This window comes from Macaca mulatta, chromosome 11, assembly GCF_049350105.2.
Source record: "Macaca mulatta isolate MMU2019108-1 chromosome 11, T2T-MMU8v2.0, whole genome shotgun sequence".
Classification (NCBI taxonomy): Eukaryota; Metazoa; Chordata; class Mammalia; order Primates; family Cercopithecidae; genus Macaca; species Macaca mulatta.
Window position 1 is genome coordinate 10473387 of NC_133416.1, and position 14129 is coordinate 10487515.

At 39.4% G+C, this 14129-nt stretch overlaps 1 protein-coding gene across 6 annotated transcripts in view; it reads left to right on the forward strand.

The window, feature by feature from the left end:
* Positions 1 to 13311, forward strand: part of CLEC1A (C-type lectin domain family 1 member A) — a 29377-nt gene extending 16066 nt beyond the window's left edge. For 3 of the 6 annotated variants that reach the window (XM_077953047.1, XM_015150999.3, XM_077953046.1), the window contains 4 exons: positions 1808 to 1984; positions 7598 to 7749; positions 9828 to 9946; positions 12287 to 13311. In XM_077953047.1, the coding sequence (XP_077809173.1) occupies positions 1858 to 1984; positions 7598 to 7749; positions 9828 to 9946; positions 12287 to 12467 (579 nt within the window). In that variant the 5' untranslated portion in view covers positions 1808 to 1857 and the 3' untranslated portion in view covers positions 12468 to 13311. 6 annotated transcript variants of the gene reach the window in all.
* Positions 13312 to 14129: the final 818 nt, after the last annotated feature.

Consider the following 14129-nt stretch of genomic DNA (forward strand, 5'->3'; position numbering starts at 1 on the left):
CTCCAGGCTGGTGCTGGGGAATGTCTGCAGAGTCCTGTGATATGATCCATCTTCAGGTCTCCCATCTGTGGGGCACCTGCTATGATGAAGTTGGCAAGGAAGTGAAGTAGACTCTGTGAGAGTCCTTGGTTGTAGATATGTTTAGTGTGCTGGTTGTCTTGAATGCTGGTTATGCTAGCAGTGAAGTTGTCAGATGGACACACTCAGGACCTCTGGTTAGCCAGGATGTTGCAGGCAGTGGAATTAGCTGTTGTCTTCTCCCTCCTTGGAGCAGGGTTATTCTGTCCTGAGTTACTCTAATGGTTTGAGTTGGTTGGCCTCCAGCCAGGAGGTGGTGCTTTAAAGAGAGCACCAACTGCAGTAGTAGACAGGGGATTTACATCCTGTCCTGGTCACTCTGTCCCCATGTTATCTGGCAACAGAGAGATGGATTTCCCGCCAGTGAAAGTGAGAGTCAAGTATTATTTAACTAGAGGTCTGGCAAACTGAAAAAGGGTTTGGGCTTCCAGATCATGATCAGTTGTTGGGATCCTGTGATTCACAGCTTGTTCTAAGTTTGCCAGGATAAGTATTCAGGTTTCTCAGGTGATGGGCGGGGCCATACAGCTCCCAAGAGTTTATGTCTTTTGTGTTTGGGTACCAGGGTGGGTAGAGAAAAAACATCACATGGGGTCAGGGTTAGGCAGGTCTGAGCTCACACTCTCTTTGGGCAGGGCTTGCCATGAATGCTGTGGATCATGAGGGTTGCTTCTCAGGGTATTATGGCTGCCTCTGCTGTGTCATACAGGTCGCCAGGGAAGTGGGAGAAAGCTGGCAGTGATAGGCCTTACCCAGCTCCCACATAGCTGGTGAGGCAAGTCTTGTTCCTCCCATGCCCCACCAATAACATGGAGTTTATATCCTGGCAGCTCATGCCTGGGGCTGTGATCTTGCCCTAGGCTACAACCCTTCCCACTGAGAAAGCAAGCAGGCTTTCAGGCCACGCCCCTCCCCACCTTCTCACACCATCTGTTACAGTTCCTGTGCTGATATCTGTAGCAGTTCCTCTTTGCCCCCTGGATCCTGCTTAAGAAAATTCGTATCCAGTTGAAATTATTACAAAATTCATTTGGAAGCTTCTTTCATCCTGTGACTCCTCTTTAAATTCCACTGGCTGCCTTGTCCAAGGACCCCTGTGAGAGAAAGTCAGGGATGGCTTCCCTGGGCTTGAGCTGGAGAATGGGAGTGCCTACAGGACTCTTCCTTCTGCCTCTTCTACTTTTATGTTTTGCATATATTTTATATTTGGCTCCCTATATCCATTTCTGTTCCAGGTAAGGTTAAATCCTTCTCATGTAACCCAGATTTTCAGGTTCCCCAGTAGGGATGTGCGTTCAGAGGTGGGTTTTTCCCCCTTCACACATTTGTGGCTGTCTTACAGAATTTTCAGTATTGAGTTGCTTCCTTCAAAGGATCTGTGAATTCTTTCAGTTTTCCTGGTATGTTCCTAAGGTGGTTCCTGGAGGAAAAGTTCACAGTGTGAGTCTCCTCACACAGTTCTGTTGTCCAAGTGGGAGCTCCACCTTAGCCCTCTTAGCTGCCATTTTCTCCCCACGACTTCACATTTTTAGACAGACTTAAAGAAATTAATTTGCCCAAGGTGATACAACTTTTCATATATGTACTAGAGTCCAAACTTGAATATAGGCAATATGAGATCTCAGAGCCTGAGATACTAAAAAATATACTGTTTGTTTTCCCCATAGGCAGAAAATGGAAATAAAACATAGAAATAAGCTGTCCAGTCTGACTTGGTCATTTGGGTTAGTTTTTCAGTACTACCAGCTCTCCAATACTGGTCAAGGCACCATTTCTCAAATGGCAGAAAGATTAGGAAATACATCCCGAGAGTTGCAATCTCTTCAAGTCCAGAACAGAAAGCTTTCAGGAAGTCTGCAGCATGTGGCTGAAAAACTCTGTCGTGAGCTCTATAACAAAACTGGAGGTAAGTGTGTCCTGGTCACTCTGTCCCCATGTTATCTGGCAACGGAGAGATAGATTTCCCACCGGTGAAAGTGAGAGTCAAGTATTATTTAAATAGAGGTCTGGCAAACTGAAAAAGGGTTTGGGCTTCCAGATCATGATCAGTTGTTGGGATCCCGTGATTCACATGTGTCTGTGATACCATACATCAAGGGACTCTTCAAATGCAGACATTTTAAAACAATACAAACAATTAACTATGAATAACCAAAATAAGACAACAAGTAAAGAAAATACAGGGTTATGTCTCAGTTTACCTCAGCAGATGTTCTTACAAATTCTTTCCTAGTAAGAAGTAAGTAAACTCATAACTGTAGTTCTCAAATCTTAAAAATCATACAGGGACTAGTCCAAAAATGCAGATAACCTGAATCAAACTCAAGTTATTTTAATTCAGGATAACTTGGCTGGAATCAAACTCAAGTTATTTTAATTCAGGATAACTTGGCTGGGTATCAGAAATATGTAGCTTATTAAGGACCACAGATAATGACAGTGCCAGTGGTAGGTGAACCACCATTGATAAATTTACTGCCGGAGAAGGCTAGGAGCATCGTTTCAGTGTGAGTGTGTGTGTATTCCTATTCTATTCTTTTCAAGTTTTGTGATAATCCACTTTATTCAAGTCAGCTCTCCCTTCTGCTCTCTTTATCATGCTTACTTAGGAAATGGCATACATGTTCAGGTTTCCACTTTTTATTTCTTTTTTAGGAACTCTGAAGGAGGGCAAAGTCTCCTCATCTACTATACACACACCACTTCCCACCTGAAACAGACATCCTGATTGCGTGGCTACCTAGGAAAAAATATTAATAGGCACAGTTTTACTTCTCTAAGTGATTCTTTCCTACATGACTAATGACCTCAATGGTCATAATGTCCTTATTTACTAATTTTTCTTTTTCTGTTTTTTTTGGGTGGGGGGAGATGGAGTCTCATTCTGTTGCCTAGGCTGGAAGGCAGTGACATGATCTCAGCTTGCTGCAACTTCCTCCTCCCAAGTTTAAGCAATTCTCCTGCCTCAGCCTCCTAAGTAGCTGGGACTACAGGTGTGCACCACCACACCCAGCTAATTTTTTTTTTTTTTTTTGTATTTTTAGTAGAGATAGGTTTTTACTGTGTTGGGCAGGCTGGTCTTGAACTCCCAACCTCAGGTGTTCCCCCTGCCCCGGCCTCCCAAAGTGCTGGGATTATAAGCGTGAACACCCCACCTGACGCTTATTTACGAATTTTCCAACAAAGCCCAGTGTGCATACTTTCCTTTGTTATTTGCCATATCTTCAAAAAGATAATCCACTACTTGACAGGCTGAGGCTGGAAGATTGAGCTGAGGAGATCAAGACCAGCCCAGGCAACATAGTAAGACACTATCTCAGAAATTATTTTTATTTTTATTTACTTATTTATTATTTATTTTTAAAGTCAGAGTCTCACTCTGTCACCTAGGCTGGAGTGCAGTGGTGTGATCTCGGCTCACTGCAGCCTCCATCTCCTGGGTTCAAGCGATTTTCATATCTCCTCCTGGGCAGCTGGGATTACAGGCGTGCACCACCACATCTGGCTAATTTTTGTCCTTTTTTAGTAGAGATGGGGTTTCTCCATGTTGCCCAGGCTGGTCTTGAACTCTGGCCTCAAGTGATCTGCCCCCCTCAGCCTCCCAAAGTGCTGGGATTACAGGCATGAGCCACTGCACCTGGCCAAAAATATTTTTTTTTTAAGGTAACCGAGATTTTCCTAACACAAATGGTCTTTCAAATTTTTATTTAGGTATATAAAAACAAATAAAAAGAGAAACTATGCAAATAAGTCATTTAATTTAAATATAAACTCAATGCAAATATATTAAAGTTTCTTCTCATATAAAATTCTTATATACTTTTGGTTAGATGTCAGTTCTCAGTTTTAATCTGCTACTTTTTATTTCTTACCCTCATCTTACCCATTATCCATCCATCCATCCACCCACTGAAGTGATATTTATCCATTTAGTTAGCACTACTACCAGTATGGTTGGAGTATTTACTGAATGCCTACTGATGCATATCTGACAAAACACACAGGATGTCTACTGTCATGGACCACTTACTCTAGTGGGGTGGTAGAAGTAAGTATATTGAAAAACATAAAATAAGATGACTCATGTCTTTATCTGTTTGTGTTGCTATAAAGGAGTACCCGAGCCTGGGTAATTTATACAGAAAAGAGTTTTATTTGGTTAATGATTCTGCAGGCTGTACAAGAAGCGTGGTGCCAGCATCTGCTTCTTCTGAGAGCCTCAGGCAGCTTTCACACATGGGGGAAAGTGCAGCAGGTAACAGGACAAGAGTCCAGGAGGCAAGAGACTGGGGAGGGATGTGCCAGGCTCTTTTTAACAATCAGTTCTCCTGCGACTAATAGAGCGAGAACTCACCAAGCTGTTCATAAGGGATCTGCTCCCTTGTCCGAGACACCTCCCATTAGGACCCACCTCCAACACTGGGGATCAAATTCCAATATGAGATTTGGAGGAGACAGATGTTCAAACTGTATCAACCAGCATTTCCAAGTTTTCCCCCAATGTTCCCTATTTTAGTACTAAAAGTCCCAGATTCTGGGAAACTCTAGGTCCCAGGTATACAATAATGATTAGCCAGCCTAAATATAATGTATGAGAGATTAATCAATCCTATGAGAAATGAAGGCAAACAAGGCAAGAGGGATAAGGAATTCAAGGGTTGTCTGTTGCTACTTTAAATAGAACAGTCATAAATCCTTAATTAAGATGATTATATGGTAGCAAAGACTTGAAAAGTTGAGGGAGTTAGCCGTGTAATACAGATAAATAACAAGCTTTATAGGTAAAACAGGAAACACAAGAGCCTTAAAACATGAATGTATCTGCATATTCAAGGAATAATAAGGAGCCCACGTGGTTGGAGTGGGAGACTAACAGGAGGCTAGGTAGAGATCATAGATAGCATTAGGTGCCTTTGCGAGAGATTTAGCTGCTATTTTGAGCAGATGAGGATTAATTATGGGGTCTTGAGCAGAGGAAATACATGATCTGGCATAAGTTTTTAAAGGCTTAATCTACAATTATGTTAAAATTAGACTAGAAGAGGAAAGAATAGCAACAGAGAAATCAGATAAGAGATGGCTATTACTAAAATCCAGGAGAAATATGATGGTTCTTCTAACTAGGATATTGTTTGTGGAAATGATTTTCCATGATGGGACACAAATGGATGTGTGAGAAATGAAAGATTCAAAAACAGCTCCAGAATTTGGGGGCAAAACAGCTAGAAGCATAGAGATGTGATCGAGTGAAAGGAGGAAGAATTCTCTGGCTACAAGGGGAAAATTGGAAACCAGGAATGCTGTTTGGGGAGCTACATATATGAGGAAAAAATTCTGGGCCAGACATGTAAACAGACTTACATTCCTTTTGTCCAAAACACAGCAAAAATGAAGGGGAAATGGAGAGAGAAAGGACTGTAAGAAAAAAAAGACATTTAGCCTTTTTTTTTAGGATGACATATTTTCATGTATTTATGAAATGGAATGCCCTTCCTGGGGTTTTTGGCCTTGCTAATATGACCATTGTTGTTTATTGATCCTAAATATCCGTAAACATTTGTTGCACTATATCATATACAAAAATAGTAATTTATAGGTAAAGAGAGTTCATAGAAAGTGTACGTGTTCCGTTTAGAAATTAGTTGGTATTTTATTTTTCTTAGGTGTATGTGCCATGGACAAAACATTTGAGAACAGGTCATTTTCAGTCCACCCATTTTTCTGGCCAAAAATATGCATTTTCTTCTTTAAAAATATATATTTTTGAGGGGGAGCAGAGAGGTGGGGAAACAAGGTCTCACGCTGTTGTCCAGGCTGGAGTGGAGGGTGTATGTATAAGTATATCTATTTATATCTAGGTCTATACCTATATCTATATGTACACATAGAGAAATGAATTTCTTCTGACCTGTATTCCATTTTCCTCCTCCAATGGTTTAAGTAATAGTATATTAAATATTTAGTTAGTTGAAGTTAAGGAGGTAAAGCGGTTTCTCTATTTCTGTCTCTTTAGTTACATCGTATCACTACCTATTTCACATAAGGCTCTCAGTCCTTTAGTCTCTCACCTTTTGATCTAATTGTCCCTTGCTTCCTCTTAAACATTCATTGAAAATTTCTCTATTAATTCCCATGCAAGTATGGGACTTATTTTTACATAGAGCACATAGAGGGTCACTTGTATCTGAAGATCAAAGGTATTTAAGAAAACATTGTACGTGAGATGGGAATAAGGTATTAATGCACTGTACTAAAATTGCAGTTACATAGTTTTTATTTACTGAATCCAGAGCAGAATGAACCAGGATTCTCCTTGCTGAGTCCAGTTGCTGCTTCATAATCTTTTTCAGCACGGCACTCCAAGCACGTATTACCCATCTAAGTTCTCATAACACCAGGGACCACAGTTGAAACTGACCTTTATTAAATGCTTCTTATGCGTAAGTCTCTGCACAAACTGGACTCTGGTATTTAATCTTTACAATAATCCTTTTAGGTAAGCGTCATTCCCATTCTTGTTCTGTGTTTTAGGAAGTCTGAGGCTCCCTGCATTTTTGCTTGAGTCTCTCCAGGTTGTTACATTTCTCCTGGTAGAATTCCGAAGCAAGCAGACCTGTCCGAGAGAGTGCAAAAACTATTGACTTCCACAGCAAGTTTTTCATAACATGACAAAGATATCCTTCTAAGTTATTTATTTATTTAAATTTTGTTTTACTTCATGAAATATTTCAAATTTACAAGAAGATTAAATGATAATATAATACCTACCTGTGTATTAGCTACTGAGATTTTAACATGTTAACTAGGTCGCTTTTAAAATAAAGAAATTGTTATGGCTATGACTTGAGTTCTCATCCCACTACAAACCCTCAAGAGACTGGATTAGGTTCCTAACTAAATGACCCAAGGTCATGTATCCACATAGGGTTAAAACTATAGTGCTCAGGGCTTGGATCCTATGTTTGCGATCCCTACCCATACTTCTCTGGCCTGGATGCCCAATTTAATTTGCGACACATGGAGATTCAGCATTCTAACTTCACGCTTGCCTCAGTGTTTTTTTCCTTAAAAAGACTCCACATCATATCGGTATATACTGTCTTTTTTAAAACTGATTTTACTGTTATGTAAGATAATTTTGAGAACATTATAGAAACTTTATTTCCTAAACACAATGCGGTTGGAGTTTCTGTACATTTCAACTGCTTTGTAAAATTGAATATTCTCTTCACGTGCTGAATTTCACAGGCAAGTGGCAAGAAAGTTCCAATGATTTATTACTAGATTCCACATAAGCAATTAGTGTCTGTTTTAATTTCTACAACATACTTAGGACCAGTTACAATTCCTGGCATTTAGTAGGTATCCAGTAAACACTGTAGTTATCATTGCCTGGGCAATTAATTAAATATTGAAGAGGAGTTAATTCTTTCTTAGGACATCAAATATTATGTAATTTCAAGAGAGGAGCAAGACAGACTCATACAGAAAATAACAATAAATTTGGCTTTTTTCCAAGTGCACAGGTGCAGCCCTTGTACTGACCAATGGAAGTGGCATGGAGACAAATGCTACCAGTTCTATAAAGACGGCAAAAGTTGGGAGGACTGTAAATATTTCTGCCTCAGTGAGAACTGTACCATGCTGAAGATAAACAAACAAGAAGATCTGGTAAGATTCTGAGGCTTTTCTCAAAAAGACGCCTTAAAAGAGTTAAGCCAGAAGATTCTAAGGATCAAGAATATAGGTCCACGGTTTTTCACACTCGTTTCAATCAGGGCCTGAGTCTTATTCCTATTGCTTTGAATGGTCCCCTGAAGTAGCTAGAAGGAGTTGTGTTCTCCAGAAATACACACCCCTTAGAAAGATAAGCAATATCACTTCAAACTCCCCTCTCAGGGAGCAAAGGTAGAATGTCCTAACTTCTTTCCTGTTTTGGTTTGGGTAGAAAAGGAAGAATATTGATGCAATGTCAGAAACATGAAGATAGTACTGCCTGCTCTTCCATTTTAAAAGTGGCAAAGCTTTTAAGTGGAAAATATTTAACTAAATTATTACCATAACCTGCAAATATATATCTTGCTTTCCAGAAGTTTACAGTCTAGGATAGATTGGTCAAGGCAAATGTGACAATAAAACTACAAATTGACATATATTGAGTTAGTACATGCAATTAAAGTACACAATTAAAATATGATTATTCCACTTTCTCTCATATTTATTATTGCCTTTGAATTGAAGTTCTTAAATAGTATGGCCGTTGCTTATTTATCATTGTTTCTCTAGAATTTGGCAGAGATTTTTCTTGATAAAGAGTAGGTTATCAACAAAGGGTTGTTTAATTGAATTAAATTCTCAGCTCACTATACAAATTCTTAACATCATTCTAGTTACTTCTTAATTTCTACCTACTTCCTGAAATCTGTGATGAAAGAACCTCTGTAATTTCTCTCAGCTACTAAGACATTTTATAACCCTTTCTCGATGGCTTAATTTAGGCATCAAGTGAGGCAATTTCTTTGACTAAGACAGTGTGCCCTAGCATAAACCCTCCTAATTTTTCTTATTCTCTTTGATTCCTCTGCCTCCAGCATACACTGCAAACTCAGGTATAAAATTGAACTATACTATATCAGGTGGTAGGACATTTTCTTGTTAAATCTATGTAGTTATTTTTTATATGAACTTCATATATTTGTATATATTTAAATCCTTTTCATATGATTTGCTTTCAAAACTTTTAATTTGAAGGGACCCCCCTATTTAATTAGAATAAAGATTTTCAACTACAGTTATTTTCACATGTTACTCTATGACTATTGCTTGCTAATAGCTTCATTTACATTTGCAATAATCTCTCATTAAATCGGTATATTTTATTAATTATCTGAGGGATTATGGATGTAACAATGAAACAAAGTGTATGGCCTTGAGAAACTCATTGTATAAATGGATAATTATAATAAATATTTAGATAATGTCTATGTTAAAATATTAGGAGTACACTGAGCCTGGGAGGTTGAGGCTGCAGTGAGCCATGATCGTGCCAGTGCACTCCAGCCTGGGCGACAGAGTGAGACCCTGTCCCCACCAATTCTCCAAAAATATGTATTAGGAGTGCAGAGTGAGACTAGATAGAAGGAAGCAAATCACTTTTTAAATGTAAACATATGTTAAATATGGATATTGGGAAAAGAATTACCATGTATAGGACTATACACATGTATGCACATAAATATTTATAAATAGAAATTTAAAAATTTCTTTCTCCCCTTCCTAGTCTAAGACGTAAATCATCCTTGCAAATTTTTCTTTTAGTTTTTTTCTTCCTTTCCCAGGCATTTATAAAGGTTGCTACCTCATTCCTGCACTTTTCCCTCCATATTCTTCCCTGTCCCAGAATCATTCCACATCTCTTTATTAGTCTTTCCCTCATATTTTTATATCAACATTCATATTTAATTCTGTGCCTTAAAAGCCATGGGTCAGGAATAAATCTGGGTTGATGTGATTTCTGCTTTCAGAATATCGATATGTGTTCCACATTTACTAAGACAAAACGAGTCATTAAACCCGGACAAATTTCGGACAGGCCTCAGTGTCGATGCTTTTTCTCTTAAGCATGTGAGCATCTGTGTGAAGCAGGACTGGTGTGTGCTTTGAGAAAAGCGTTGGCTGGCCCGTGCATGTCTGTGCATGTGTGTGATCATGCCTCCAAAGCTAAAGCTTTTCTTGTGTGCTTTCTGCAGGACTTTGCCATATTCCAGAGCCACTCTCCGTTTTTCTACTCTTATTGGACAGGGCTTTTGCGCCCTGACAGTGGCAAGGCCTGGATGTGGATGGATGGAACCCCTTTCGCTTCTGAACTGTAAGCCTTAAGGATATTTTATGGGAAAGGCATTTAACAAAGATATTTTGCTTGAGTGACAGAGTTCAAGAATTTGGTCCATCAAGTATTGCTCAAACTTCTGCTTTGTACTGGATACTGTGTTTGCAGGAGGATGACTGAAGATATTTGAACCATAGTGCGTCCTCATTTTGTTGTGTGTGTGTGTGTGTGTGTGTTTGTTTGTTTTTTAAGATAGGGTCTTGCTCTGCTGCACGGGCTGGAGTGCAGTGGTGCAATCTCTGCTCACTGAAATCTCTGCCTCCCAGGCTGAAGCTCTCCTCTCATCTCAGCCTCCTGGGTAGCTCAGACTACGGGCGTGCACCACTACATCCAGCTAATTTTTTGTATTTTTTGGAAAGTTGGGTTTATGCTGTGTTGCCCAGTCTTGTTTAGAACTCCTGGACGCAAGCGATTTGCCCTTCTTGGCCTCCCAAAGTGCTGGGATTACAAGCATGAGCCACCACACCCGGCCAGTGCTTGCTTTTGAACTGCTTATAAGCCAGTGAGGGAGACAGATACACAGCATTAGTGAAATATCAGGGTAGTTCTCTTGCTGCTGGCAGAAGTTTGTGTCTGGGACATACTGTGGATGAGAGAAGGGAGAGACAGAGAGAGAGATCTTTATGGGCGAATAAACTGAAGCCCAGGAGTCCAGGCTGTAATGGCGGTTGCCTAAAATCACACAACTGGTCAGTACCCAGAGATAGGATAAGATTTCTTGGCTTTCTGTGCATTAGTAAAATAGGGAACACATCTTTAAAAAATGCAGTATCTGAGAAAAGATTTGCTGAAAATGTAAGGTGTAATATAAAACACTAGTCTCATATATGCCGTGAGCATTTAGATAGGAGTACACATGGTATCTGTGTTAGTCTATTTTTGCATCAGCATAAATGAATGCCTGAGGCTGGATAGTTTATAAAGAAAGGAGGTTTAATTGGTTCACAATTCTGCAGGCTGTACAAGCATCTGCTTGGCTTCTGAGGAGGCTTCAGGGAGCATTACTCATGGCAGAAGGCAAAGCAAGAGCTGGCATGTCCAGTGGCTAGAGAGAACACAAAAGAGAGGGGGGTGGGAGGAGGTTCCAGGCCCTTTTAAACCACCAGATCTTGCATGAACTAACTGAGAACTCACTCATCACCAAGAAGAGGGCACCAAGCCATTCATGAGGTATCCACCCCGATGACCCAAATACCTCCTGCCAGGCCCCACCTCCAACACTGGGAATGATATTTCAACTAAGATTTGGAAAGAACAAACATCCAAACCATATCAGTATCCTTTGAAACAGGAAATTGTAATTTGTCTATCAAAATATATCACATTTAAAGCCGTATTTGAACAGACATTCTTCTTCCCTATATACAATATATCATTTATTCTCCCAGGAAACAGGATATATTTGATGTAATCATTTGTATTTTACAGTTAAGTAAACTGAGTTACAGAGAAGGTAGATAACTTTTTAAGTGGCAGAGAAACTATATAAATTTGGAGGAGAACACGTAGCTTCACTTTAGTTAGAAATGATTTTTGCTGTTTTGGGTGACCTGCTGTTTCTTTTTTTTCCTCCTTTAATAATTTATTTATTTATGTATTTATTTATTTTTATTATACTTTATGTTCTAGGGTACATATGCACAACATGCAGGTTTGTTACATACATATACATGTGCCATGTTGGTGTGCTGCACCCATTGACTTGTCATTTACATTAGGTATATCTCCTAATGTTATCCCTCCCCTCTCCCCCCACCCCACAACAGGCCCCAGTGTGTGATGTTCCCCTTCCTGTGTCCAAGTGATCTCATTGTTCAATTCCCACCTATGAGTGAGAACATGTGGTGTTTGGTTTTCTGTTCTTGCGATAGTTTGCTGAGAATGATGGTTTCCAGCTGCATCCATGTGCCTACAAAGGGCACGAACTCATCCTTTTTTATGGCTGTATAATATTCCATGGTGTATATGTGCCACATTTTCTTAATCCAGTCTGTCACTGATGGACACTTGGGTTGGTTCCAAGTCTTTACTATTGTGAATAGTGCCGCAATAAACATACGTGTGCATGTGTCTTTATAGCAGCATGATTTATAATCCTTTGGGTATATACCCAGTAATGGGATGGCTGGTGACCTGCTGTGTCTAAGAATGAGTGTGGAAACTTAGGGGCTGAAGAGAAAGAGGCATATGACCCCATTTTCCCAGTAAACTGATTCTGGTATCTAGACTATAATTTTATCACCCTAGGAAGAATGGGTATTTAATATTTTATTTTAGAAATAAACTGTGATTAAATTTACTTTTTCTTCATTTTTTCAGGTTCGAGATTATAATAGATGTCACCAGCCCAAGAAGCAGAGACTGTGTGGCCATCCTTAATGGGATGATCTTCTCAAAGGACTGCCAAGAATTGAAGCGGTGTATCTGTGAGAGGAGAGCGGGAATGGTGAAGACAGAGAGCCTCCATTTCCCCCCTGAAACATTAGGCGAAGGTGACTGATTCTCCCTCTGCAACTACAAATAGCAGAGTGAGCCAGGCAATGCCAATGCAAGGGCTACTTGAGGCATCAGGAAATGGAACATAATCAGGAAACACTATCTCTCTGACTAGTACAAAATGGGTTCTCGTGTTTCCTGTTCAGGATCAGCAGCATTTGTGAGCTTGAGTTTATGCACATATTTAAAAGTCACAAGAAGTCTTATTTACATGCCACCAACCAACCTCAGAAACCCATAATGTCATCTACCTTCTTGGCTTAGAGATAACTTTTAGCTTTCTTTCTTCTCAATGTCTAATATCACCTCCCTGTTTCCATGTCTTCCTTACACTTGGTGGAATGAGAAACTTTTTGTAGAGGAAATACATCGAAGTAACATCCTTTTCCCTGACAGTCAAGCAGTCCATCAGAAATTAGCAGTTACTCCCCAGATTATACCACCAAATACACAAGGCATTCTTTTTGTTTGTTTCAGTTCATACTAGTCCCTTCCCAATCTATCAGTGAAGACCCCATCTGCCTTGTCTATGCCCTGTTTCCCAACAGGGATGTCTCTTGATATGAGAATCTCAATGCCTTATAAACATTCCTTCCTGTGTCCATTAAGACTCTGATCATTGTCTCCCTTCCATAGGAATTTCTCCCAGGAAAGAAATATATCCCCATCTCAGTTTCATATCAGAACTACCGTCCCCGATATTCCCTTCAGAGAGATTAAAGACTAGAAAAAAGTCAGCCTCTTCATCTGCACCTGTAACAGTATCAGTTCCTATTTTCTTCCATTGACCCATATTTATACCTTTCAGGTACTGAAGATTTAATAATAATAAATGTAAATACTGTGAAGTGTGTGTGATTTTACAATGGACTTGTGATTTGTGGGAAAATTCAGCATGGAAATGCTTTTCAGAATATGATGGCAATCATTATTTTCATCGTGCCTTGCTGAGAGTTTTTGGGGAATTTACAAGAGTACGGATTACACAATTATTCGGAGAAAATAAGATGTCTTTGAAATACATGTTGTCTTCAAGAGAACAGTTTTAACATTTTCCTAAAATGAAATATTTTGAGGCAAGCTTATGGCATCAACACATGGTTGATGAGGAAGCTGAGTTGCATTAGTGCACACAATTTCCAGTCAGGTAGTGGGAAATGAACAAAGACAGTGACATCTTTGTAGCTGCCCCTTTGTGAGGCACTTCTTTCTTGAGATGACTCCATGCACAAATATAACAGGGATCGTTGGGAGTGACACCATCACAGCCACCAAGTTTATTGGTTTATTGATAGTCAATTCTGAGGGTTTAATGCTAGAAAGGATAACATTATAAATCTTTGTTTTTCAACAGTGGCAACTGAGGTGCTTCAGTTTTGTTTTTCATAAACATCTATCTCATGGTAAAATGACATAGAGTAGCAATAATGTGATAGAAAGAACACATTGGTGCTCACTTTCATAAATTTCATTTTGTTAGATTGTCACTTAGCAAAGACGATTGCAGATTCTTCCTTGAGAACTTTCCTTTCAATTTTCTGTTGATTTCCTTAACATTTTCTTCAGGGTTGAGGAAGTTCTGTTGATATATTGTGTCATGCAAAGAAAGCTGTATTTGTGGTTAGAAAATGAAGATTTTAGATCTCTTATTCTGATTTACTTATTA